This window comes from Poecilia latipinna, unplaced genomic scaffold (genome assembly GCF_001443285.1).
Source record: "Poecilia latipinna isolate Pla-1442-1.1 unplaced genomic scaffold, P_latipinna-1.0 Scaffold1952, whole genome shotgun sequence".
NCBI lineage: Eukaryota > Metazoa > Chordata > Actinopteri > Cyprinodontiformes > Poeciliidae > Poecilia > Poecilia latipinna.
Window position 1 is genome coordinate 51,436 of NW_015114568.1, and position 27,827 is coordinate 79,262.

Consider the following 27,827-nt stretch of genomic DNA (forward strand, 5'->3'; position numbering starts at 1 on the left):
TTTTAAAATTTTATAAAAAAAAATTTTTTTTGGTGTGGGGGAAGACCCCCGGTTTTTTTTTTTTTTTTTTTTTTTGCTTTCTTAAAGTGGTGTGTTTGTCTGTGTGTAAGTATTTTGCACACCCAATCAGGGGAAAATTTAAATGAACCACTTATAAAACCATCTTTTGCATAAATAACTCTCATTAAACATGTTGATTCTTCTCTTCCAGCCAATTTCTGCTGCATTTGGGATCATTTTTCTGTTGATAACCCAGTTTGGACTCATTCTGGACTAATTGTCTCAAATTTGAATCAATAATAGTTTGGTATGCATCATGACTGGACAATATGGCTGTTAAAACGTATCACAAGCATTTCATATCAGTCGAGACAGATAATTATTGATTCGTTTTTGTTTTAAATATCTGAAATACTGCCTGACGTTTCCGTCTTCATCCACAGCTTTCACTCCACGCTGTTGTTTATTTTTAAGCATTTATGAGACACGTTGGCGAAACCTTAAACTACTGCTGTGCAAGTTACTCAGCAAGTTGTTGCTAGGCAACCAAAGAGTGAGCGAGTTGCTAGGTAACCAAAGAGAGAATTAGTTGATTCCACCCACATAGCTTAGCTCGCTGTGAGAGATTGACAGCGAGGAGATGTAGACAGATGCCTACATCTCCCAGAATGCTGTGCAGTTCTGGATCAGAGTTCTGACAATATTCTATGATATTGATATGATATGACATAACCTGAATGTTCAAAGTGCGTGAAGACGACATACCGCCTGCAGATGCTGCCAGAGGTCTGTGTAGACGGTGTTGTCAAAGGCGAACTCCCTCAGGTAGCTCTGCAGGACAGGGAGAGATGTTATATCTCCATGTTTTAATAAATATATTTTAACAGCAGAAAATCCAAAAACTGTTTGATCATATTTTTCAGGAAGTCACCTGGAGTCCTTTGGTGAAGACCGGTTCAGTCAGGAAGTCTGACAGCATCCTGAGGACAGAGGCTCCCTGAAGATGAGAAGAATATCCACTTAGATCTTATTACACACCACCACAGATATTAGAAATGCAGAAGAGGAATAAAGTCAAGGCATTTTTATCCATCTTTGTTTACAATTTCTACAAGAGAGCTCTGATCACGACCTAAATATTAAGTTATGAACTAAATATTTAGCTAGCAAACTAAATATTTAATTCGCAAGTCACACTGAAAATGTAGTTGCAAATTAAATATTAATTTTCATAAATATAGTTTAGCTCTCTTGCTAAATATTTAGTTTGTGAAATATTTAGCTTGTAAACTAAATATTTAGCCCCAAGCTAAATATTTATTTTCCAAACAAAATATTTATTTTCTAAACTAAACAATTAATTTCCAAACTAAATATTTAGCTTACATCTAAATATTTAGTCTGCAAACAAAATATTTAGTTCATAGCTAATTACTTAGGTTGCTATAGCATGCAAACTAAACTAGATATTAAATTATTTAGTTCTCAAACTAAAGTTTTAGGTCGCTAACTAGCTATTTAACTCATAATTAAATATTTAGGTTGCTAGCTAAATATTTAAGTTGTATCCAACTGTTTAGATTGTTTGCTAAATATTTAGCTGATAACTACATACTTAGGTCCAAGCTAAATGTTTAGCTCATTCGCTTGCTAATAAGCTGAGGTGGACTACTAAATATTTTGTTTGTGAATGAAAAATGCTGACGTTTATAAATGTGAAAAATGAACGCCCACTTTTTTCTTTATGGAAGGCTAAATAAGCCGAAAGTATAGCTGTTCATTTCATTGTGTGTAAATTTACAAATGGCATCCCATATGCTTGTGTGTGCTTCCTGACCTTGCTGTATGAGATGGCATCGAAGAGCTCGCTGATCTGAGCTGGTTTCTGGATGTCGTCTTCAAGGGAGGACAGCGGATGAGACGACGTCAAAGCGTCAACTGCAAACACTCTGTGGACATCATAGAGGACTATCAGGTCTTTCTGCAGGAGACAAGAGGAAGGTGACTCCATTAAGAGCGCCATCGAACATCTGGAATGATAATTAGCATCAAACGTAGAGAAAATTCGTACCACGTTCCAGTCGGGTTCGGCTTTGTCTGCTCCCAGGTACTCCACGTATGAAGCAAAGCCTTCGTTCAACCACAAGTCGTTCCACCAGCGCAGAGTGACCAGGTTTCCAAACCACTGCAGGGACAACAGAGACAAGATGAGAAAATTACATCTATAAAAACTAAAATAAATAATGACCAAGCAGTCTGGGTCCTACTCCATAGGACCCAGACTATGGGTCCTATGGAGTCTCCCATGCCCCTTAGAGGACATGGGAGAAATTTGTTCACTACCTCACCAAAGTACGATGGAGTCATATTGAGAAAAAAATAAAATAAACTGATGAGAATAAAGTTATATCATGAGAATAAAGTCATAACATGGTGACTTTATTCTTGTAATAGAAAGATAAAGATTATAACGTTATACTATCAGGTGTTATGGCTGTTGATGACTGTTGGTATTTTTGTGCCACATTATTTTAAATATGTAAAGTAATTTCACCTGATAAAAACTAAATTTATAGTAAACAAGTTTGATGTCTTCTATTTCCCCAAATAGAGGAAACAGCCAACAACAGGAATAGGTTAACCTAATATTTGTGTAACTATAAAAATAATATTAGTTGTTTTTCCATTTTTCTTTGCACATTTAGTTTGTGTAAATAAAATAAATCCTCCATGTCCACTAGGGGGCTCCGTAGCGCTGTGCTTGCATCCTGTTCTCAGAAGTCTGGTTTATAATAAGAGAAGCTTTGGTGCATTTTGCCTCCAGATTTATTTTTTTATTTTATTTTCCTCATAACTCATAACAGTATGTGAATGTCTCTGCAGCTTAGCATTGATCTGAGCTCACCATGTGGGCCAGTTCGTGAGCAATGATGGTGGCTATCCTCTCTTTGTTGGAGTTGGAGGAGAAGGCCTCGTCATACAGCAGCCTCGTCTCTCTATACGTGATCAGACCCCAGTTCTCCATGGCTCCTGCGTTAAAATCAGGGATGGCGATCTGATCTGCAGGACAGAGGAGATTTTAAAAAGTCAGGCGAGTTTCCAATGGACACAACCTGCAAATCCCGACATTTCTGTTGTGTCATTTTTTGACAAAAGTGGTGCACCCTGGACAGGTCGCCATTTATGTTTACATTTTAAAGATTTAATCTTTATGGCAACATAAAAGCTGATGCATATCATTAATTAAATGGGTATTTAAGTATTTCATGGGTCCTGTAACGTCAACATAAAATAATTTTATCTGTCAAGCTCACATTTTTGAGCAGGGCTAATTATTTAAATGAGCTTTTGAGTCTTTGCATTTTAATAATATTGACATTTCATAAAATTGTTGTCTGTTAAATAAATGATTTAAACATTTAAATTGACATTTATTTATCTATTGGTTAATTAAATTGATGATTTTATGATGTACTGATTCATCCATCCATTTTCTGAACACCCTTGTCCCTCAGTGGGGTCGGGGGGGGTGCTGGTGCCTATCTCCAGCTAACGTTCTGGGTGAGAGGCAGGGTACACCCTGGACAGGTCGCCAGTCTGTCGCAGGGCAACACAGAGACACACAACCATGCGCACACACACACCTAGGGGCAATTTTAGACAGACCAATTAACCTAACAGTCATGTTTTTTGGACTGTGGGAGGAAACCGGAGTACCCGGAGAAAACCCACGCATGCACAGGGAGAACATGCAAACTCCATGCAGAAAGACCAGGGCCAGGAATTGAACCCAGAACCTTCTTGCTGCACGGCAACAGCTCTACCAACTGCGCCACTGTGCAGCCCGATGTACTGATTTATTCATTTAATTTTGACTCTTTTGGCCTTCCGTAAATTCTTCACTGAACCTGAAAGAGCAGAAAGAAGAAACAGCTGTTTCTGTGTGAGCTGGATCGCTCGTCAGGTGACAGAAGGACAGTAAAGCGTTGTTTTTCTCAGATGTGATGACTGCCATAAAATGTATTTAATGGACGAACGGCTGTAAATCAAAGGATCAGAGTTTATCTGCTCAACCCTGATGCTGTTATCATATCTTCACAGAACGCATCATTAAAAAAATCCCAACCAACAAATAAAAGCTTTGCTCTGACTTCCGGCCTGACACTGAAACAGTGAGAACAGATGATGAAGATAATTTTTTTTAAATTAATCTCAGAAAGGCTGAAGCAGCTTCACTGTCTTCATTGAGTCGTCCATAAAGGTAAATCATTCAGAGAGTTGGTTGTAAAAACACTATAAACCCTCAGAACCGATGATGACTGAAAAGCAAGTTTATTATGATCTTTGTGACACCTCATATACCAGCAGGAATACAGGAATGTTTTCAGCTGTTTCAGACATTTAATTCTTCATTTCATTTATGTTTTTATGTCATTTTTAAAGCAAATATTCCCTCAGTGAGACAGAAGAACAAACCAGCACTGTCAGAGAGGAGGCTGAAGCACAGCATGCCAGCATTTCTCCCTGGTAAAGTCTCATTAAAGCAGTGGTGGGCAAAGTGTGGGGCGGGGGCCACTTGTGGCAACTGAATATGTTAATCTGGCAATCACCTTCCTAAGCGATTTAGGTAAATTGTTCAGGATGGATAGATTATTTATGGATGATGGATGATTATAGAAGATTTGTATGTATGGATGGAGGTTTTATGGAAGATGGACGATGAACAACTAGATGGATGATACCCAAATGGATAGATGGATATCTAAATGTATGTATGAATGGATGGATGTGGCATAAAGCCACTGTCAGAGAGTTGGACTGACCAGATTTGGGCAGTGGGTACGTGGAGTTATAATACTCCTCAAAGAACTTCAGGATGGGTCCGGTGATGTTGAGGGCGTAGCTTCCTTGGCCAGCAGTGATGGCGGGCTTCCGGGCATAAATCCGGATCTGAAACGGAAACAAAAATCAAATTCTAACCCATAAATCCACAGATTTTAGACCTGATGTCAGATCCGAACCCAGTGAGTGTTAGTGTTACAGTGATTCACATAAAAGCTCCAAACAAATTCAATATGGTTAAAGAGACTGGAAGAGGTGAAGTACCTGAACCTTGTCAATGGTGTCCTGGATGAAGTCGTAGTCGCTGACGATGAAGGCCAGCAGATAGGTGGACATCTTCTCAGTGCGCTCAAAGACCGTCTGCTGCACCTCTTGACCATTTATGGTGACGGGTTTGGATTCTGTACAAAAACAAAAACCAAATCTACATTTTATTTATGATAATGTTTGAAGAGGATCCATCAACTTTGAAAAGCAAGGTTTCCAAATTTTAACTAGACCCAACAGACTTTCAATCATTTCCTATTCTTTTTGTTCTACAGTGTTCTGGATAGTATACCAGAGGTTCCTTGTTTAAGGTTGTCCAGCAGTCAGAGATATGAAACAGACCTTTTTCAGCGCCGTTGGACAGAGCCACAGTTTCCTTATCGTGGATCAGAGTGATGTCGAAATAAGCTTTCAGCGCCGGCTCGTCGAAGCAGGGGAACGACTTCCTGGCATCGGTCGCCTGCATCTGGGTGGTCGCAATGACCCTGGAGGGAACAGAGCAGCAGAGATCAGACATCCATCCATCCATCCATCCATCCATCCATCCATCCATCCATCCATCCATCCATCCATCCATCCATCCATCCATCCATCCATCCATCCAACCAAATAACTAAACCAGCCAACCAACCATATATCCAACTAACCAATCAACAATCCAACCAACCAACTAATCAGCCATACATCCAACCAACCAACCAACCAACCAACCAACCAACCAACCAACCAACCAACCAACCAACCAACCAACCAACCAAGCCATGCCTCCCTTCTTCCCTCCCTCCCTTGCAGTGAGCAACACTCAAATTCCCAACAAGAGGTTTTAAAGATGGCTGTTTATGGATCATGTTGCCGTGGCTACATCCATCCATTAGACCCTGTTACATAACAGAGGGGCAAAGTTCTCTGGGTTCCAGTGATAAAAAAAAGTCCATTAAGATGACAGAAACAAAACATCAAAGATAACCACCGTAAAACTAGAAGATTTGAAGATCCCTGATTCATAGTGAATCATTCGTTCTGTGAAAATTAAGCTAAAAATGTTCTCCTCTGAAGGATCAAAACAGCTTTCAGTTGAATCTTGAATAAGAATATTATAATTAATAATTAGAAAACAACATAGTTGTGCAGAACATTTAACAGCAGCATTTCAGCTCAGGGTGGAGGAGGACAACATTTTATTGAAACACAAACAGGGATTATTCTTACTTCTTGACTCCATCCTCTATGTACTCACTCCTGTAGAAACCTCCCAGATCGTCAGCCAGCTCTCCAGTGAACACGGTGTCGAGGCGATACTTTTGTCCTTTCACCAGTTTACCGTCCAGCTCCAGAACCAGGAACTGAGTCTCCTTCTGCAGCCAGGAGTTCTTGATGGATGGTGCGCTGCCACCGCCGGCGGCTGAGAGCTCCGCAAACTTCCCATTTGACTGCACCGTGTAGTTCAGTTTGTTAGAGTGGATAAGAATGAGATCCGTCTCCTCCACACACTCAAACTCCACAGATGAATTTCCTGAAACACAAGAAAACCATCAGAAATGTTTCAATTCAACTTCTGACTGAATGAAGATAAATTTAGCACCTCATCCAAACATCTTTCTGTTGCAGATATTTGCACATATGTTTCCCACTGTATGAGTTAAAATCAGAACTAAAACGTGCATCTGGACCCAATAATCAAACTAGTCCTGATCATTCAGTTTTCCAGAACTTAAGTGGAAAATTCAGGGAACTTTTTCCAATTGTTTTGACTGGACTAAATTGTTTTTAAACTGATCTCAGATTATCAGATGATCTTTTACCATTTCTGAGTTTAGTTAGAAAAATTCTGAAACTTTCAAAAAGTTTTAAGATGACTATATATATATATATATATATATATATATATATATATATACACAGATGTTACTCAATCTGTTTTGTTTGTTTTGTTTTGTTTTGTAATTTAATTGAAAATTAGTAGATCGCTGTGGATGTTGTACGTTTCTTCCACTTTTGACTCAAGATGCTTTTAGGTCTCTGAAACTTTCAGTCTACATCCATTTTAGTTGCTCCACACGATTTGGTTGGATTTTTAAAATTGATGCTGGGCTCAGTCCTTGTGGCTGAAGAAAGGCAGATTTAGACCTTAACTGTGATCTAGACTGAAGGTTTCCACCGTCCAGCTTTACCTGTGAAGATGTACAGCCCAGTCTTTGGATCTGGTGTCAGTCGGGGCCACAGAGTCACGCTGTAGTGGTGCGGCACCAGGGTTTTTGGCAGCCGATATTTGTCCCATGGTTCGTTGGAAGGGGAAGGTGTTGTAGGTGTTGTTGATGTTGTAGTGGGTTTAGAAGTGGTTCCTCCTCCCTGAGTTGGTGATGCCTCGTTGTTTTTGGATTTTTCCTGAGAGTAAACGACAGACAGAGCAATGATGGTGGACAGGGCAGCCACTCCTATTAAGATCCCTGCGACTGCAAGAGCTTTACTGATGAAGAAGCCTTTCGCCATGGTGTCAGTCTGCCTGCACTCAGACTCTGTAAGAAGTGATGCCTTTTGAACCTTTATTTGTAACCATTAAGCATCTGCCCCTCCCATTCACAGCAACAGGTGACATATTAACAAAGACCGGAACACCTACCTGAGCGGCGACTCCCTGAAACTTTAGAAACCCAAAATTTAATTTGAATTAATTCTCATTAATTGCCATTTAATTGAATTATAATAAGCTAAAGATAAGATCTTCTTTTCAGATTTTGCTCCCTCTTCTTGGACAGTTGCAGAAATATATATTTTAGGCTGTTTTTACTGATTTTGAGAAGGAATAATCTGTAAATGTTTCAACTAAGGATTTTTTAATTTATTTATTCATTAATGTTCTGTAATCTCTGTGTGCTGCTGCCAGCCTTGACCAGGATTCTCTTGCAAAGGAGATTTTTAACCTCAGTGGGTTTTCCTGGAGAAATAAAGGTTAAAAAAAAAATATTAATCAATGATCCAAATTTCCAGTGGCTGTTGATAAGTGGTTCCTGATTGCATCAAGACCCACTGATTACAGCACCAAATTTCAGAACCGCAGTAGAAAAATACACAGAAAGAACAGCTAGCTTGACAAAACAGTGAGAAATATCAGTTCAGGAGACAAAGACCAATAATCAAAACCAAGGTAAGCTAAGCTAAACAAAATGCAGCTAGGGTAAACACATCTAAAGCAAGCTAAGTAAAGTATATTACTCTAAACTTAAATTACAAAACCTATACTAAACTGGCTGATAAGGTAAGCTACACAAAATGTTACTAATTTAAATGAAGCTAAGTGCATCTAAAATAAATAAATAAGCTAAGCTAAAGTGAGGTAAGTTGTTCTAACTAAGCTCAATGAAATGCAAGTATGATATTCTAAACTAACATGAACTATGCCAAACTAAAAGGAAATTAACTCTAAGCTAAGCTAAATTACACAAAATGCAGCTAGAATGGGAAAACCTAAACAAGCTAAGCTAAACTAGCTTGTTTAGATAAGCAGAACTAGATTAAACTCAGCAACGAGTAATTAACATGAAATGGAAAATTTTATTCTAAACTAACAAAATATAGTTAAGATATGCAAAATGAAACTAGGCTAAACTCGTTTAAACTAAGCTAATGTGAAAGAAGTAGTACTAAACTTAGCTGATAGACTGAAACAAAGCTAATATAAGCAAAGCTAAGTTATACCCAGCTGAGATGACCAAAGCTAAAATGATGTAAGCAATACAAAATGTGTTAATTTACGGTAAACTTAACTAAACTACCAACAACATGTTACTGAGCTAATGAAAAGAAAACGTGGCCTGGAGGCGAACAGAATTTGTCTCTAGAAATTGTTTTTGATAAAAACTCATTCTGAGTTTTGTATTTTCATAAAACAATAAAAGTAACAAAAAGAGTTAGATAAACAGTAGAAGAAATCTACTTTTTATTTAGAGTTCACAGCATCAATATTTCAAAAGAAGTGAATGTGAAACAGAAGACGTGAAACACAGTTTTAAACTTCTCTATTCGTTAATGAGTACATTTCCACCACTTGGTGTAATCAGATTTTATCTCATGGGTTGGACCTTAACAGGTGGGCAATTTTCCATCTTCTTTTTATTTTATGAATATTATTTTATGGTTTTGCAGCAGTAAAGCAGAGTCACGATGAGGAGGCATAAAAAAGGTTATGAAACATCAGATTCAGCTCCAGTCCTTAAGCCTTTTACTTACTCAATTATTTATGTTCATGCATGTCACTTACAATCCAATTAAATTACTGTGTGATAATGAAACAGTAGGGTTCAGAATTTTCTTCTTCACAAATTTGACATAATCAAGCAATTTTTACCACTGAATGAATATAATGAAAACAAGAAAGCAGTTTTGAAATTATTTTATTTATTTAATAAGAGAAAATGTATACAAACCAAAAAGTAAACACCTTTCTTTGTTTTTGGCTTTGTGTTTTAATTTTAGTAACTAAATACACACCAGATTAGTTCCAGAGTTTTAGAATCAAGAAATTGTATGTTTGAATGTTTGAAATATTAATTAGGCAAAGGAATCCAAATTTACTCAACAAAGGGAGGGAAAGAAAGTCCACAAATATAAAATATCAATTTTATTTTATTTTCCTGTTTGGAAAGAAAAAACCTCAATGATAACTGGGTTTTTCATCCAGCTTGACCGTTGCAGTTTAATTCTGTTCTGTTTATCATTCTCAATGATACCAGTGAAAAGTCATGACATTTAGTCGTTTAGTAAAAAATATTTCATTTTATCTAAACATTAATTTAAGTTTGTAATTTATTCAGTTTAATTCTTGTTTTCAACAACATTTCAGGATCTTTATGCTTGAAGAGAACAAAGACAGAAAACACAAGAAATCAGGGGACCAAACAAAGAACCTTGAGGTTTGTTTTACTAAACCTTCGATGAGGCATAAGTCTCATCATGACTTGGATGATCAAGTCAGTGTCCATAATTCATTAGTTTTGACTTCGTGCTATTAACTTTGAGTTCTGCTGCTTGATTTTTCTTTACATAACAACATAGATCCATATCACTAGTAAGCATCAAGCTACCTTAAATAGGACAAACTTTGGGAATATCACCAACAAGCTAAAGCCGAACACACAAGCTTGAGGTACACCAAGCCTCATATTAGCGTTTAAGAAAATGATGATCTGTGCAAACATATTTTGATCCTTACATCCACTTTATGGTGACATCAACTTTAAAAAGATGTTGTAAACTATTTTCTTTTGCAAAGATATTGCTCCAAAATATCTGCTTTTAGAAGTTTGTGAAATATTTTGTGTTAATGTTTAAGTCTGATTTTTCCTGATTTTTTGTGACAGGAAAAATATAAAAAAATGAATAGCCTAGACTGAAAAACCTGGACGTGTCACAATGGACATCTGTTAAAATCAAAGATAATAATAAACATAATGTCCCCTAAACTTAACTACAACAAATAATATTTTATCACACTTCCCTGTATCTCTGGGATGATAAAAATACCTTTTCATCAACGTGCCACTCTCCTTGACATTCCTGATTGAATAATAACTAACTTTAGAGTTTGCTCTAAAGTCAGAGCAAACCCTAAATGTTCTCACGTGAAGTTTTTCTTATGTCACGAGAAAAACTCTCCTTTCAAAAAGGGAAAATTACGAGGTCATATAAAACAAAATAGGTTTGATTTCCATGTGTTTATTGGAAATTACGGTTAAATATTTTTCAGTTATGATGATGATAATGTCAGTGAGTGAGTCTGAATGCAGAGGTTTCACAAGCGACCGTTTATGTGATTATGTTATGGCCTTTTTATCTTGTTTTATCTCTCATGAAAGTTTTGACTCTTTCATGACTCATTATCAACCCAAGCCAAAGATGAAAGAGCCAAGATTGTGTATAGACATAAGTTCAGATTATTAGATAAATAAGTGTTTGTCATTTGAAGGAAAATAAAAAACAAAATTCAAATTTACAACATAAAAAGTGCCAGTTTTTGTCAGTTTTTTAAACTATTTTAGCTCCAAATTTTAAAAGTAAATATACCAAAATATGCTTCAGCTCCAAAACATAGCAGGAAGTAACAACCCAAACAAAATAACATTTTGTTTGTATTGTTAATGCTTGCAGGATATCAACTGCATTTTTTTTAACGGTACTTACAGTGTGTTCCCAGGCAAATAAGTATATCTGCAGAGTATTACAGATACTTTTTGGTATTTGCATTGTTTCAGGGTAATTACAGGATACCTTTGGTGTATTTTTAGGTGATCCACAATATTTGGTGAGTAATTCTTTCCAGTTGTAACAAGGTTTTAATTTAACAGCATTATAGATGTGAAGTTTGTCAGAATTTGTTTATTCATTCTTCAAATTAATTTTGTTTAGTCAAGAAGTTGTTTCTCCAGACTTTATTTGTGTATTAAGTTTTTCTTACATTGCTCCTGACAGTTGGTGGTTACCGTAGCAACCAGTAACTGACAGTTTGTCCCCCTTCTTCTGTTGCCGTCTGTATTAAGGTCAGTTCTTTGTTTTCTTTACAAGTACTATATTTTAGTATATATTTTAGACAAATTTAATCATAGGCAGTGTTTCATGAGTAATTTTTGCCATGTTTGGTATATGTTTTTAACTGTTATCATTATTAATGTGTATTTTACCCCTGTTTAATTTTACAACTGTTAACTGCTGTCAACTGCTAATTAGCGTTATTTATTGTATTTTATTTAAAGTATGGGGCAGAAGCTGCTGGACTGATGTAAACCACTGACTTGATTTCCTCTTTTGTTATAATAAATACAATGAACCTGAGTGTGTCTGTTGTGAAGTCAACTTCCTGGAACTGAGACAAACAGAAGGGTTACGCAGTCAATCAATCAATCAATAAATTTTATTTGTGTAGCACATTTCAGCAACAAGGCAGTTCAAAGTGCTTTACATCATAAAAACACAAAAAGTACAAAGTCATGAAGCACACAGTCAACAATTGAAATGACTTGCAGGATACCAATGGGGCGCATTCTTAAATAAGCCGTTACAATATCAAGTGTTCTTTAATTACTGAGGTGTAGGCTGAGAGTTGGTAAGTTTCATTTGTCTGTCTGTATTAGACCCTTAGTTTTCAATCACAAATCGTATGAAGACACTTACCGCCAGAAGTTTATGACTTCTGAGTTTCTGAGTGTTTTAAACGTCACACCATCCTGATAAACATACACAGTGCTCTTTACTCCAAGAGTAGTCAATAAAGATAAATAAGTGATGGTGAAAGAGATAAAAAGAGCATGAACCCAGAATAAATCCCCAAACTCACATCAGTTTCATTTATCAACTGTTTGAACACATTGATCTAATTTTGCAGAAACCACCACACCCATAATTATAGGCAGAAATTTATTACAGGGTGTACTTTCACCTCAAGCACACAGATGTCAGAAAAACTGCAAAATGTTACATCTTAAGGTCATTACACATCACATAAATCTGCCAAAGTATTTTTAGGTAAAAATTTACATATCCATTAATGTATTTATTTATTTTAATTTCTTTGTCTTATCCTTTAAACATCAAAAATACTATACTTCAATTTGATTTCTGCTTTATTTATTTCTCTGTAGTCTCTTCTCTTTATCCACTTCTCTCTGTAATTCCTAGACATTTACTTCTTCATGTCGTATTGTTTTCCACCAACTAAATATCGTTTTCTCGCAGGCCTCTGAGTTTATTGAATTTATTGGCTCTCTGATGAATATTAATAAAAAGATCAGGAGCGTTTTGACGAAAATTAATGAAAATGATCATAAAGAGCTGGAAAAATATGCTTTAACAGACAAATTCTTGCTAGAGGTGATTTTAGGTATCCATTAAAGATTATTTTAGGTTTTGTATAAAACACCAGAGGCCGAAACCTAAAACAGTGTTTTTATAGATAACCGTGTTAAAAATAAGTAAAGCTGTGAAATGTCCAACGCTCTCGAACGCAACACGCTGTTTTTCTTTTGTCGCCATAGCAACAGAACGCAGGGAAACGCAGGGAAACTCAACGGCCCAGAGTTTTATGGAAAAGTGAAATTTGATGACAGCATTTGTGTTTTTATCGGCACCACCAACACGCGGTTAGGCTGACATGCCACTGCACGTGACCGACTACACGTGGACCCAGACGGACTCCACGGTCCACATCAGCGTGCCTTTAAAGGGAGCGACGGCCGCTGGAGTGGACATCGTGTCAACGGAGGAGTATCTAAAGGTGAAGGGTCAGGGGGCTCATGCTACTGCCACAACTACAACAACAACTACAACAACAACAACTACTACTACTACTACTTGTAGTAGTAATAATAATTATAAATAATAATTATAATAGTAGTAATAATGGTTTATTGATAGATTTTTGGCTTGGTAATAACAGAGATTTAATATGAACAAATCGTAGAGACCAGAATGTGTAGGGAGAAGAGTAACCAAAAGAAAACTATAGCAGAATATGCTATTTATATATTAACAATAATTTTAATAACAATAAGTAAACATTTTGGTGTATATAAATAAACTTAATTTAATTTAGTTTATTGATATGCTACGGAGGATTTTTTTACTTTATTAACTATATTAGTATTAATTATACTTGAGCTACTTGAATATCTCAAGCATGTCATGATCCGTGTTTCTGTGTGTTTATTTTTGAGATTTTCTGTGTTTAGTCCCGTTTCCATGTGAGTCTCTGTCCTGTCCGCCCCGTTGATTGATCCCAGCTGTGTCTCGTTCCTGTGATTACCCTCCCAGTGTATTTAGTCTCACCTGTTGTCTGTGTTCCTCGTCGGATTCTTGTTGTATGTCAAGCCTTACCTGTTTCCTTGTGCCGTCAGTTGTTCCTCCGTGCTGTTCTCCGTTGTTCTGTGCTTGGACTATTATCATTATCATCATTCTTCATCTTACCTGGGTCTCCGGGTCCTCATCCTCACCACCTTAACCACACATTATGACAAAGCATGATACATTACTCACTGTGAGCAACTTCACTGAACGAAGAACAAGCTTGTTTTAACCAAAAATTCACCAGAAGCTGCAGTTTTTGTTAACATTTCAGAAGTTTTATGTTGAAAGAAATTGATGTGGAAAATTCTGCTTTTCCTGATTTTATATTTTTCTAATCATGTTACATTAATTATTTTCATTTTGGTCCTTTAAAACGCTAAAATTTCCACATAACTTTAAATATTTGGTCTGTCTCATTTTTAAATACATGATTGATGTTTACTTCTTAAACTTTAAAAGTTTTTAAACTTTTTGTGGCTCGTTCTCTATAAAACACCTTAGACCAGGTACAGAGGAAAATCCATAAATCCCAGTCTTCTCAAAACCTAATCATGGTTATTTCACAAGATACTTCAAGTTATACCTTGCTGTTCAGAAATTATACACCTGACTTAAATCATCTCTTAAATTTACAGAAAGTAAGAATACATATAGTAATTAGAGAAAAATGCATTTAGAAACGTGTTTAGAAATTGAAAACATATTTTACACAAATATTAAAGATTAATGGTGATGAGATGAAATGTTCTGCTGATGGAAATGTTTTTCAAATTTAATGAAATTGCGATTTTTTTTTTCTGGCTTTTTATTGAAATATTTGATCAGTTTGATAAATGAAAACATGGCAACATGTTTCCTGTTTTGTAGCTGTAAACACGGATTCATCCATCTGGCTTCTTGTCCTCATCCTCCTCAGGTCCATTTTCCTCCCTTCCTGTTTGAGGCCTTCCTGTTCGAACCCGTTGATGACGACCGAAGCTCGGCGAAAGTCGGAAACGGCGTCGCTGTTTTCACTTTACCAAAAAAGACTCACAAAGTCTGGGAACATCTGATGATAACCACAGGTCAGATTTTTACAGATTATTCCTAAACTGGAATAAAAGAATTGAATGTGTTTTATTCACCAGCAGAGGTGTTAATGCTGTGTAATAAATAAAGTTTATCGTGTGTTTTAGGTGATAAAGAAACAAAGAGGGAGATCAGAGAGAGAGCTTTACTGACACAGGAGCAGAAACTTTCTGCAGAGTTGAAACAAAAAGCTGAGAAACGGCAAGCGGAGAAGAAGTATGCTCTGGAGACGATGATGAAGGTAAAAACACATTTATGGCATCAAAACCATCAGGAATTGTGTTGGTTTACTGGAAACCTGCACTTAAAAAGAGAATGCAGCTCAAACTTAAAACAAGACTTAACTGGTCACAAGTAATTGAATTAAATTGATCAAACTTATTTTGTTTACATTTGTTTACCTTGACAAGTTAATAAACTTAAATAAACTTGGATAAACTTGATTTGATTTTCTGTGAAGAATTAATGAAGTTGGAGCTGCGTTCTCTTTTTTACAGTGCGATGTTTAGTGACTTAAACTGACTTTAAATCAGCTGGAGAGGGAGGAAAGGGACAGAATCCAGCAGATGAAGGACGCAGAGCGAGAGAAAACGACGGCGGAGCTGGCAGCGTGGCAGCTGAGGCAGAAACAGGAAGCCCAACAGAATCAGAACCATCAGATCCAACAGAACCCTGGCACAAAGCTACCTGGAAACAGACAAACAGATATCAGGAAGAACAACCAAGGTGAGACCCTTCCTGCTGATCAAACACCTCCTGATCCATAAAGTCAGTTTTAATGAAAATCTTCCTGCTGTAGTTCACAGCGACGCAGAGAAGAAGAAGAAGATCCGAGCCCAGCTGCCTCCTCCCAGAACCTGCGGGAACATTCCAGTTACATTCACCCCTCGAGTTTTCCCGACAGCGCTCCGAGAGTCACGGGTTCCCGAAGAGGAAGAGGTGAGTCTGTGATGCTCAACATTTCACTGGAAAACTGTTATGATCCAAACATTCCTGCTACATTTTCCACAGAATGTTGTTTGTTTCCCACTTTGTGATTTTCCCACTTGTTCTCCAAACAGTCCAGCAGTGAAATGTCTTTCACTGCAAAAACACAACATATCACCAAGTATTTTTGGTTTAGTTTCTAATGCAAATATCTTGTACACTTGAAATAAGACAGAACTAACTTACAAGTAACTTTTCAGCAAGATATAGAATCTTGTTTTAAGTCAATAATTTCTTAATATTAATTAAAAAAAAGCTTTCCTCAATCTCTCTCAGCTTTTATCAAAGTTTTTTCACACTGCTTTAACCTTTTGTGACCATCTGGACCACAAAAAGTCATAATGTTTTGCTTCTAAACAGTGGCTGAAGAAGCAGGCTGAGGCGAGGCGAGCGATGAGTGCAGAGCTGGAGGAGCTGGAGGATCTGACGGAGGAGGAGAGGAACCCCGACTGGCTGAAGCAGAAGGGAGAGTGAGTAGCCGCCTTACAAATGAACGCAAAACTTTGTCAGTTTTCCTCTAACGTTGAAAAAACACAATTTTACAATTGTTTTGTTTCTATTAAATAAGAAACGCAATTAAAATCACGTGAATAAGTTTGTTCACACGATAAATCATCAAAAAACATCATCCTCCTACCACTTCCTGTCGTCTTTCTCATCATTTCCAGCAGTAGTAACATCCGGTTGTTGATCACACGACTCGTGTGATGTGAAAAAAGTGTTTCCATTGCAGTTTTGCAAAATATGCTAATTTTGATACAACCAAAAAAAAAATCACCACATGCTGTTTTTTTCGACTTAAATGTCTGAACAAATTAAATATCTTAAATGTCTGAACAAACAAATCTCTGAACAAATTCATTTGTAATTTGCAATACACAGGTAGTGAAATCAGATCTACTAAACGAACTCTCCTCTTCAGCAAGTGTTTCTCAAACGGAGACTACGTGGGAGCGGTGAATGCGTACAGTCTGGGGATTCGCCTCAACAGGAAGCTGCCTGCTCTCTACTCAAACAGAGCGGCGTGTCACCTGAAGCTCAGGAATCTGCACAAAGCCGTCGAGGACTCCTCCAAGGTTGGTTGGTTGGTTGACGGGGTTTTTTAGACCTCTACGTAGGGCTGGACAATAAATCAATAACAGTGCATATCCCCATAGACATGAGATCAATATTAATAGCTAATACATGTGATTGAAAATTCAATACTTTACCTGAACTTTGATCCAGACCTGCACAGCATTCTGATTGATGTAGGCAAAGAAAAAACTTTCAGGAACAGCTAAGCTAGGTTGGTGGAATCAACTAACTCACTCACTCTTTGGTTACCTAGCAACTCACTCACTCTTTGGTTACCTAGCAACAACTTGTTGAGAACTTGTGCATCAGTTTAAGGTTTCCCCAACGTGGATCATAACTGCTTAAAAATAAAAAATAAAACAATGACATGGAGTGAAAACTGGATAAAACAGGAAATGTCACTTTGCCACTTTGACAGTAATTCCAATATTTAAAACAAGAAACAAATCAATAATTTTTGATATGAACCGTTTATACAGTATTGCGTTTCTCAGCCATATCGTTCAGTCCTAGGTTGATCTTTGCGCATGTTGATGTTAGAAGTATTTTTTTTTTTTGTATACTTGTCAAGCTTCAGATGCCAAATTTAACCCTGAATCCTGTCTGCAGGCGCTGGACCTGTTGACCCCGGCCGTTTCTGCCAACGCTGCAGCCAGAGTCCGAGCCAGCGTGCGCCGAGGATCCGCTTTCTGCCAGCTGGAGCTCTACGCTGAAGGTCTGCTGTTTCCGTCAGGGTTCAAACACCTTCACAGTGCCTTACACAAGTATTCACACCCCATTTTCTGTGCATTTTACCCACATTACACTGCAAAAACACAAAATATTACCAAGTATTTTTGTCTTGTTTCCAGTACTCTTGAAATAAGACAAAACTAACTTACAAGTAATATTTAACCAAGATATAAGAGCTTGTTTTAATATTTAATATGAAACTACTAGTTCCACTGGCAGATTGATCAATATTTTCATCAATTATGCACCACTTTGGGTTGGTCTATCATATGAAATCCAAATAAAAGGCACATTTTAAGCTATATCAATACATTTGAAGGCACTGTGAATATTATTTGAGGACAGAATGCTGTTTCTCTGTTTTTACTGGCAATGCAGGAAACAGGTGATCAGCTGATCAATCTGCTGTTTTCAGGACTACAAGACTATGAAGCAGCTCTGAAGATCGAGCCCCACAATGAGGAGCTGCAGAGGGACGCCCAGATTATCCGAGACATAATCCAAGGTTCTGCTGGGACACAAAATGGGACAAAGTGAGACACAAAGACACGAGTCAAACTCACCTGGCGCAGAGAGACCAGTGGTATATACGGATTAACTAATGCTTTAAAATACAACTGGAGCATCAAAAGTTTTGTTTTTAACTAAAATGATTTCATTTGATGGTTTTTAAAGATTTCAGTGACAGAATAAACTTTTTAATAATTATTTGCACCTTATTAAGGGATGTTTGATGTTTTGTCAGTTTATTTTATTTATACTCAGTCTGTAAATGTTGGTTGGGATAAAAATATTCCTTAAATCAACAAACTTTGTGTTCGTACCAGGAGTGTGTTCTTAGCTCAAGATTATGCAACCTTTAAATCAAAATAGTCATTTTTGCCCTCAGTTCAGCTAAATAAAAACTGGTTTAGAGCCACAAATGTTACCATTCAGAAAAATACTTGTAATTGTTGATGAATATCTTATGTAGGAATTTTATTGCCATATATGTTTTGTTTTTAAAAGAGGGAAAAACAAAACAAAATAGCAAAAGGTGGATGGATAAATCATAACATATTTTAAAGAAGCTTAAACTTCCTAATCTAACAAGGAGAAAAATTGATCTAAAAGAATTACAGGTAATTTTTAGTCTCATTCTGTTGTGGAAATGCAATAAAAAACAAAACAGAAAACTTCTAAATTCTTTATTTGTTCTTTGTTTTTTGACAAAGTTTAATAAGAGGAAGGTCCAGAGAGCCGCAGGTCGCAGATCCCTGGTTCAGCTCAATGACTCAGTCTGTTGTTTCTGGTCCTTGTGCGCCCTCATGTGGCGAACGTCACCATTAAAATAAAATATTTTTAATAAATATTTTAATCTTTATTAAAAATATTATGAAAAATTTAGCCCTTTATGGAAAGACAGTCCTAATAGAAAACTTGAGTTTTTAAGAAAATTGCTGCTTATCACTTATTGATTGATAAGATCAATCAGCTTTATATTAATTCATTAATGGATAACTTTCATCTAATTACACAAGACCAATGTGACCTCAGCTGTATACACCAATAAACACATAAAGGAGAGTTTTATTTATTTATTTGAACAAAATATGAAGAAATGCAAAACATTTAGCAACCTTAAGTTTGAAACTTTCGAATCTACCAATATTAAATCTAGAGCAGCACAGTGAAGTTTATTTAGCTGCCGATAAACAGCTCTGTACAGGAACATGGCGAGTAAATACAGATATATACACAGCAGATTCAGGCACTTTGGAGCTTCTGGCATCACTCCTCTTTATGAAACCGTGATTTCTTCACCGTCCGACTCCGACTGTTTGCTCAGATCTGATGGAGAGGAGGGGCTCTGGTGGTGAAGGTGATGATGATGATGGTGGTGGGGATGCGACTCCTGGCTGTCGGCTGCGGTTCGGGTCAGCCGCTTGCAGAAGGTGCTGCCCACGTCGGTCAGATCCGGGTGGGGGTTGGTTTTGGTGGGGAGGGTCTGCTGGCGGCAGCCGCCCGTCGAAAGCAACTCGCGCTCCTTGGAGTTCCTCCACTTCATCCTGCGGTTCTGAAACCAGATCTTCACCTGCGAAGAGCGCAAACAGGAAGGCAGATGGGTTAGGAAGGACGCCATCTTTAATTTCTACACATTATTTAATAAAAAGTGCTGCTAATCAAAAGTATTGATTAACGAGACTTTGGGTTGTTTGCTGACCGTCAATCTGGGGAAATATTTAAGGTGGACGCAACATTTCTTAGAAAGGGAAAAGGTTGGCAAATTCACTCCCAGGTCAGAGAGACAATGATCAGAAAAATGACAAAAAACCTACAAGGGTGGGTGGATGGATGAAAAGATGGATGGTTGAAACGATGGATGGTTGTTTGGAATAATGAATGGATGGATGGACGAATGGTTGGAAGAAAAGATAACTGGATGGATGGACAGATGGACAGACGGACGGATGAATGGTTGGATGGGTGGATCTGTTTATCCATCCATCCATGGATGGGTGGATGGTTGGATAAACAGATTGATGGATGGTTGGTTGGTTGGTTGGTTGGTTGGTTGGTTGGTTGGTTCAATGAATACATAAATGGATGGATGGATGGAGAGATGGATGGATGAATGGTTGGATGGATAAACAGATTGATGGACGTATGGTTGGTTGGTTGGTTGGTTGGATGGATATGTAAATGGATGGATAAACAGATTGATGGTTGGATGGTTGGATACATAAATGGATGGATGAACATGGATGGGTGGATGGATTTGTTCCCTTTCAGATATTTTCCTTTTGAGAATTTTTTGACTAGAATCACAACGTTTTAATCAGAAAACGGTGATAAATTTTCCTTTGTTGCTCCATAAAAAATGAATAACAAACTTTAACTGATTAATTTCAACATTTTAAACAATCCACTTATAATAGAACTGAAAAAGAAAACTTTTAAAATTGAAGAAATATTAGGTTTTACATCCGATAAGTATGTCAAAATCTACAAAAAATATATCTCCTGCATTACATAGATGATCCAGTAGAGGGCAGCAAACCTGCACTTCGCCCACACTGACTGCAGCAAATTATTAATCTCTTCTTGGACTGGTCCCAGTCATACCTGTGAGTCCTTCAGTCCCAGTTTACTGGCCAGTTTCTTCCTGTCTGGTTTACTGATGTACTTCTGTTTCTGGAAGGTTCTCTCCAGCGCCTTCCTCTGGAGGTCTGAGAACACGGCCCGCCGCAGCATGCCCCTCCTGGGCTTCCCCCGGGGGGCCAGAGGCCAAGAAAACGTTCCTGGGACTGGAACCACAGAAGAAGAGGAGGAGGATGCTGCAGGAACAGAGAAGAAGAACAAGATCCCTTATCAAAGGAATATGCACTCACCAATGAAATATGTTCTAATATATTATTTTCCCATTACATTTTCTAATACGTTGTAAATACATAAAATTATGTTATACAAGATGTTATATATTCATGTAATATATTGCAATATATGCTAATAACTGCCCCTTTGCATATATTGCAATATGTTCAATATGTTAAACATGAACAGATAACGTATGTATTTCTATATTCCAAAATATATGTAATTTTATATTTCTATATATCCACCATAATGTATTCAGATTTATAAAATGTGTTTATAATATATAAAAAGATATAGTGTTTGTTCGATGTGAAAAATTATATAAAAACATAAATATATACATATATAAAGATATGAAATCAATATATGGTAGAATATATTTAAAATATATGAAAAAAAAATTTCATTTTAGTACCCAATTGTACTCGAGTAAGAGTAGCACTACTTCGACATATTTTTATTCAAGTAAAAGTAAAAAGTAGCGAAGAGTGAAAAGGTATTTGTTGAAAAGTCTACTCATAGATAGATTTGATAACTGATCAAATGATTAAATAATTAAATATATAAACATTACATCATCAGAAAAACTAAAATGTAAAGTTAAGTAGAAATTTTGGTATTTTAAGGACCAACATGACAATAATTCATAAGTAACAAAAAATATAAAAATCAGGTAAAAATAAATAAAGTTTCCAAGTCAGTTTCTCTCAATAAAAACTTAAGAAACTTTAACAAAACCTGCAGGTGTGCATCTGATCCTGGTGAAGTTTTGGTTAAAACATGTTTGTTTCTCTTTTAGTGGGTAGAAAAGACATAAATTTTACTCATTTAAGAGTAAAAATACATAATAAATTGACTGAAGTAAAAGTAAAAATGACAGCGTTGTGAAAATACTCATAAAGTAAATGAAACTAGTTACTATCGACTGTCCCGTACGTGAGAAGCAGATTTAGCGTGAGGTCTTGTGAACTTTGTCGCGTGATTATCCTCTGCGTTTGTCGGCGTTGTGAGCCTCTTCTTGTCCCCGTAATGAGCACACAGGCTCCCCGATGCTCCTCATAATATCCCCGTTCTGCCTCAAATCTGACGCTTGAAGAGCCCAATTTGTCCGGCGCTGGAAACACAGCCGATGCTAATGAGACGGGCCCTCCAAAGAGCGGCTCACACAGCCTCTAATGAAGCATGAAGAGGGGGGAGTGCAGGTTGTATAGGCTGCAAATGCACAGAGAAAGCTGATTGTGTTGTAATGAATTGAGTGGAAAAGGCCGTCGACAGGCCGGTATATTACAGGCACATTAAAGGCAGCGCTGTCAGAGAGTCTTCGCTGCATGTGAGTATCATCACACATTAGCAGCAAATAAATCAGAGAAAACACCGGAAGAAACTTTCTGATGCCTTTAAATTATTCTTTTTAAATTGTTCCCTCTGCATCTGGAAACAGTTTTGATGGATTGGAAATTAATTGATTGAATCGACTCAAACTGATATAAATGGATGATAATTAGACCTGCCCCGCTTTATGTTAAAACAGAAGTGGCGTTAAAACAGGATATGCTAAAATGGAAGTTATGCTAGCACGTTTATATTAAAACGGAAGTGATGCTGAAACAGAAGATATGCTAAAATGAAAATTATGCTAAAGCAGAATTTATTCTAACGGAAGTGATGCTAAAACAGAAGATATGCTCAAATGGAAGTTATGCTAGCACGTTTATCGTGAATTTCATGTTATGCTAAGATGGCTTTTATATATTAAATTATGCTAATACAGAATTCATGCTAAAACATAAGTGATGTTAGAACATTGGACATGCTAAAATGGAATTTATACAAAAATAAATTATGCTAAAATAGAATTTAATCTAAAGTAGAAATGCTGCTAAAACAGCGGATATTTTCTAACAGAATTTATGCTAAAAAATAACTAATGCTAAAAGAGAGGCTGTGCTAAAATGGAAGTTATGCTAGCAAGTTTACGGCACATTCCATTTTAAGTTATTAGCTTTAATTTTGCATGTCATAAATCAAACTGAGTTGAATGAAAGTGAACTTTTACAGCCTTATGTATTCTAAATAAAACTCCAGGTAAAAGTGTAGCAGTTTGTGTTTTGTTGACTATCATTATTTTTTTATTCTTCAAGGCATTAAATCTTATGCTGTTGGAAAACTTGTTTATCCCCCTAAATGTTGCTACAGTTATAGGTAAAATGCATTTGTGGGTTGACTGTTTTGAATCTGAAATATTTGAAAGAAAATTCAGCCTGAGAAACTGAGATGCTTGTGTTCAAAATGCGGCCCAAGGCCATCTGTGGCCCTTGGAGTGATTTTATTAAACTTTTTGTTTTTAATCAAGTTTTTAACTTGATTACAGGTGTATTTCTTCAGACAGCAATAGCTCAGAGAGGATCGATCTTTAAAGGGAAACAACCAAATACACAATTCCTTACCTCTGACACCGAGACAGAAGTAGAAACGTTTAACTTGGAGCGCTAAAATGAGATTATGTACATATTTAGGCAGGAATTATTCAGATGAGAAATTGTAAATAATCTAAAAATATAAAGAATCAGAACTGATAGATTAAAAAGAAGCTGAATATAAATTTTAGACTTAATTCACTGGAATCCCAGAGCTGTTCTTGTGCTTGTATGTAAAAGTGTGTGTGTGTGTGTGTGTGTGTGTGTGTGTGTGTGTGTGTGTCTCTCTGCCTCCGATTGGTCACGGAGCCGGATGCTTTGTGGGCCGGCGGAGGGGGTTTGGTGGGAAAACCAGAGATCCTGAGCTGGGAAGATGCCCGCCTCACATGTAGAGGCATGACAAACGCCACTGATATGTTCAGAGCGGAACAAACTGGACTAATTTGTAGATCAGGAGAACTGGTGCTAATGTCAGCGGTCAGTGTTGTGGCTAAAGAGGCGTTCAGACCAGACAAGCTGATTCAGATCCATGGATTCCCAACAGGCAGATTAATGTTTCTCGTTGGGATGATGATCATATTTAGACTCGTGTTTATAAGTGTTTATTTCCTCATAATGATTGTTTTAATGCCTTAGACAGAAAATGGCCGCCATCGCTGAACAACCAATCAGAGCTTTGAGGACAGTTCAGGATGAAACCAAAACGGTTCAGAAAACTTTAGTTATTGGATGAAAGAGTGAAACACAAACAGACTGGGAGAACTGGGACAGAAGATCTGCCAGTGACTTTAAACTGGTTCTGGACTGGTTTCAAAAGGAGTGAATGATTCATCCATCCATCTGTTTGTTCCATCCATCCATCCATCCATCCATCCATCCATCCATCCATCCATCCATCCATCCATCCATCCATCCATCCATCCATCCATCAGCTGGTGAAAATCTTGTGTATTTTGACCTGAGATAAAGGGCTGAGAACCTCTGCTAATGAATGAATGAATGAAAACTTTTTTATTCTTCATCTTCCAGCTCTAAAGTTTTAATTCACCTTGAATGTTCTTATAATCAAAAGATGAAGCTAAAAAATAATTAAAAAAAGAAAATTAAAGTTTTCTTCTAAATCTGCGACTCAAATGTTTTTACTCCTGTTGGCAAAAATAACATTTCATTCAGGATGTTCCATAAATGTATTAATGTTTCCACAGCAACTGACTAAAATAAACAAACGTTTGCTTAAAAAAGAGACATTAACTGAAGACATTTTGTTGTTTCCATAGAGAGCAGGATTCACTGTGAAATTCATCACAAACCTCTTTAGTCTGTCTGAGTTTTCACTTTAAAATCTGTGCAAAGCTTCAAATTTTCTTAATATACTGTAACAAATTTACTTTACAGCTGAAAATTAAATCATCATTTGAGCTTCCAGATGCTCCAAAAACTTTAAATAAACTTCAGGAAAACTGCAGATCTGAAAAAACTCTGGCTGCAGCTTTTATTTTACTGTAGCTTATTAATTTGATTTTAATATAAATTCAATTGGTGATGAAGTTTCACATCATAAAAGTGTCTTTTTACAGGATGAGGCCTTCAGGCACACATGGGTTACAAAATATATTCAGATAAAATAAGATTGATCACAAATAACTCAGGCATCATAACCGTAACCAAAGTGGTTCAACTTGAAAACTATTCTTTGAAGTTTTACTTTACAAATGTACCAGAAGTTTTTATTTACACCTTATGAATGTGGAGCTATTCTTGATTTATTTTGCTTCGTGTTTTCAGGGAGAAATTACCTGAAATAAACAACATGCATTAAAAGTAAATGTAACATTTTAAAGTGTTTCTAACTTATTTTTCATTCATTTATTTTGTGTTTTGCACTAATCTGTGCACTAACATAGGTGAATACAATAAGTAAATAAAAAACATTACTGGTTAAATCTGTAATATTCAGTGAATTACTTTGCAGAAATAATTCATTTCTTTCAAAGTTTAATCCAATAGTTAAATTTTTTTCACAATTAAAACAAGAAGCCTTAAATATTTTGTGTCGTCAAGCAAAATGTCAGAGGTGAGCAGATTATCCAAAACTACACTAAAGTAAGAGTAGCAATACTTCAACATGCATTTATCCCAGTAAAAGTAAAACAAGTAACTAAATAAGTGACTCAAGTAAGAGGGAAAAAAAGTGTATTTTGGTATTTTAAGGACCAAAATGACATTAATTCATATGAGTAACAAGAAATAAGAAAATCAAACAAAATAAAATGTTTCTAAATCAGTTGTTTTTTTTTTCCAATATAAAACTTATGAAACTTTAACAAAAACTGCAGATATGTGTCTGTGTCTGGTGGATTTTTGGTTAAAACGTGTTTATTTTTCTTTTAGTGGGTAGAAAATCCAGAAATTTTACTCAAGTAAGAGAAGAAAAACAAAGTAAAGAGCAAAACATAGTGAAAAATACTCCTAAAAATATGTTTTTAAAAAAGTTACTCAGGTAAATGTAACTAGTTACTACCCAACTCTGTAAAAACTGTGATAAGTCAAATAAAAATAGTTTTATTTGTCTGTTTACCAGAATCTTGAGGTTTTTGAGGAAGAAACTCATAAGGAATAATTAAACTCAGATTCAGTGTAGAAATGTGTGAACAGATTAGAGAGGATTAAATACGATCCTCAGATCTAAACCCTGAATAAACTCTACGTAAATTTCAGCCGACCAGATGTCAGCGGCCTACCTGAGAAGTATGAGGCTCTGATGAGAGGATGAAGGTTTCCGTCAAAGAACGGCAGTGACTTCGTCTGAAGACTCTGAACTGCATCAGAGGAGGAAGAGGAGGAAGAGGAGTCCCACTCAGTCACATGAAAATGATTAAAATCATCCAATCAGCATCTGGATCCATTTTCTACTCACTGTTTGATTCAGTTTGGCATTTTGAAGAACAGATTTTGATATAAATGTATATAAACTCATAAAATATGCATTTTAAATATGAAATATGTGCCAAACATAGGAAAAACAATAAACACATCTAATTATTGCATATTTTAGACATTTTAAAGAAGATTTTCCTCTTAATTTGTTGCAAAAATGGGATATTATTTAATTAATAATAAGCAGTGATAGTTATCACTGAAATGATTTTAAAAAAACATATATTGTTTGCAAGCCACTGAGTTCATTTGAAATGTTAATGCTTTTTTATATAAAAAGATTTGAAATCGCTTTATAGATTTTATTAAATATTTGTTTGTTTCATCACAACAGGTCTTCAATCTCAACGAGACAGTCTAAACAAGATAAACTTTCTTGATTCCAAAAGGAAATAAATTTGCTCTTTTAAGTGATTTAAATTAATATTTAGTTATTTTAATTATTGTAATATATATGCACACGTATATAAATTTTGATTAATTTTCATTCTTTTTATTTAAAAAAAATTAAAAACACATTTCAATTTTAAAAGCAGTTACGTTTACTTAAATTTTTTAAAAATAAGTAACGAAATTATTTTTTTCAAACAAGTAATATGTCAGAGGAAAAAAATCTAATAATTAAGTTACTAATAATTAAATGTCATTAGTAATTTTATTACAGACTAATATTATTAGTTTGTGTTAATTATTAGTTGAAACAGCATCAGGAACTCACCGCTCCGTGTGGACGGGGCCAGGATGGTACTGACGCCGAACTTCAGGTATCCCGAGTCCGAGCAGCCCGTGTGCGGTGACCCGGTTCGGTTCGGTGGTTCCGGCCGAGCAGAAGTTCCCAGCCCCGGGCCGAGTTGGATAAGCTCCCCGGGGCTCCCGGAGGAGAAGGCCCGGTGGATGTAGCCGACAGGCTGGCTCAGCCGCAGCAGATCCTCCACCAGGAAGCCGGAGGGCAGAGAGCGGCCGAGGGGCGAGGAGAGAGCCGCGGGAGGACGCAGCAAGCCCGGGTAGAGAGGCGGCGGCAGCGCGCTGCACGGGAACATCATGGTGCTCCAAACTGGGGCAAATAAAAAAAACGCTCCTCTGGTCCCTGAAGCTGCTGTAACTGGTTTTATACTGGAGTTACTCCCACACACCAGTACGCGTCAGAAGGTCCACCCTCACCTCCCATTAAGAGCTGAAAGTTGGAAACCAGTTCAGAGCGCTGAGGTGAATGACAGGACTGGATAAGGGAACCGGTTCACCAGTTGGTTTATTACAGGTTTTAGGGGAAATGCAGATAAAGAAAACCGGAATAAATCTTCTGAAAAAAAA

General features: G+C 36.6%; 3 protein-coding genes across 5 annotated transcripts in view; 1 reads left to right on the forward strand and 2 right to left on the reverse strand.

Annotated features, from left to right (window-relative positions):
* Positions 1–7,623, reverse strand: part of LOC106935352 (aminopeptidase N-like) — a 17,845-nt gene extending 10,222 nt beyond the window's left edge. Inside the window, exons 1-10 of the mRNA XM_015015783.1 lie at positions 7,281–7,623; positions 6,319–6,622; positions 5,452–5,594; positions 5,107–5,243; positions 4,824–4,950; positions 2,906–3,060; positions 2,072–2,185; positions 1,838–1,981; positions 932–997; positions 766–831 (exon numbers count right to left, since the gene is read on the reverse strand). Of these exons, the coding sequence (XP_014871269.1) occupies positions 766–831; positions 932–997; positions 1,838–1,981; positions 2,072–2,185; positions 2,906–3,060; positions 4,824–4,950; positions 5,107–5,243; positions 5,452–5,594; positions 6,319–6,622; positions 7,281–7,599 (1,575 nt within the window). The 5' untranslated portion in view covers positions 7,600–7,623. The remainder of the gene's footprint in view (positions 1–765; positions 832–931; positions 998–1,837; positions 1,982–2,071; positions 2,186–2,905; positions 3,061–4,823; positions 4,951–5,106; positions 5,244–5,451; positions 5,595–6,318; positions 6,623–7,280) is intronic.
* A 3,627-nt stretch (positions 7,624–11,250) lies between these two features.
* Positions 11,251–18,493, forward strand: dnaaf4 (dynein axonemal assembly factor 4). Of its 2 annotated transcripts, none has more exons than XM_015015790.1 (10): positions 11,251–11,407; positions 13,134–13,372; positions 14,858–15,005; positions 15,117–15,250; positions 15,543–15,735; positions 15,809–15,948; positions 16,357–16,466; positions 16,919–17,072; positions 17,683–17,837; positions 18,184–18,268. In XM_015015790.1, exons 2-10 carry the CDS (start codon positions 13,250–13,252, stop codon positions 18,200–18,202), a joined length of 1,176 nt encoding a protein of 391 aa, XP_014871276.1. In that variant the 5' UTR covers positions 11,251–11,407; positions 13,134–13,249; the 3' UTR covers positions 18,203–18,268. The 2 variants fall into 2 exon arrangements, with proteins under 2 accessions (XP_014871276.1, XP_014871275.1); XM_015015789.1 differs by having other exon boundaries at positions 11,256–11,407; positions 17,683–17,788; positions 18,221–18,493.
* An 874-nt stretch (positions 18,494–19,367) lies between these two features.
* LOC106935354 (homeobox protein DBX1-B-like) lies at positions 19,368–27,593 on the reverse strand. 2 transcript variants are annotated; one of them, XM_015015785.1, is made up of 5 exons: positions 27,235–27,593; positions 26,321–26,398; positions 22,202–22,204; positions 20,911–21,122; positions 19,368–19,879 (listed from the first exon to the last, which is right to left on the reverse strand). In XM_015015785.1, exons 1-5 carry the CDS (start codon positions 27,557–27,559, stop codon positions 19,586–19,588), a joined length of 912 nt encoding a protein of 303 aa, XP_014871271.1. In that variant the 5' UTR covers positions 27,560–27,593; the 3' UTR covers positions 19,368–19,585. The 2 variants fall into 2 exon arrangements, with proteins under 2 accessions (XP_014871271.1, XP_014871272.1); XM_015015786.1 differs by lacking the exon at positions 22,202–22,204.
* Positions 27,594–27,827: the final 234 nt, after the last annotated feature.

Coding starts and splice junctions, on each gene's coding strand:
- LOC106935354 (XM_015015785.1), bottom strand. CDS start 27,559: ATGATGTTCCCGTGCAGCGCGCTGCCGCCGCCTCTCTACCCGGGCTTG. Junction 26,399..27,234: donor GGCCCCGTCCACACGGAGCG/GTGAGTTCCTGA, acceptor CCTCTGATGCAG/TTCAGAGTCTTCAGACGAAG. Junction 19,880..20,910: donor TGGGACTGAAGGACTCACAG/GTATGACTGGGA, acceptor CGCTCTTCGCAG/GTGAAGATCTGGTTTCAGAA.
- dnaaf4 (XM_015015789.1), top strand. CDS start 13,250: ATGCCACTGCACGTGACCGACTACACGTGGACCCAGACGGACTCCACG. Junction 16,467..16,918: donor TGGCTGAAGCAGAAGGGAGA/GTGAGTAGCCGC, acceptor TCTCCTCTTCAG/CAAGTGTTTCTCAAACGGAG. Junction 17,789..18,220: donor GCTGGAGCTCTACGCTGAAG/GTCTGCTGTTTC, acceptor TGCTGTTTTCAG/GACTACAAGACTATGAAGCA.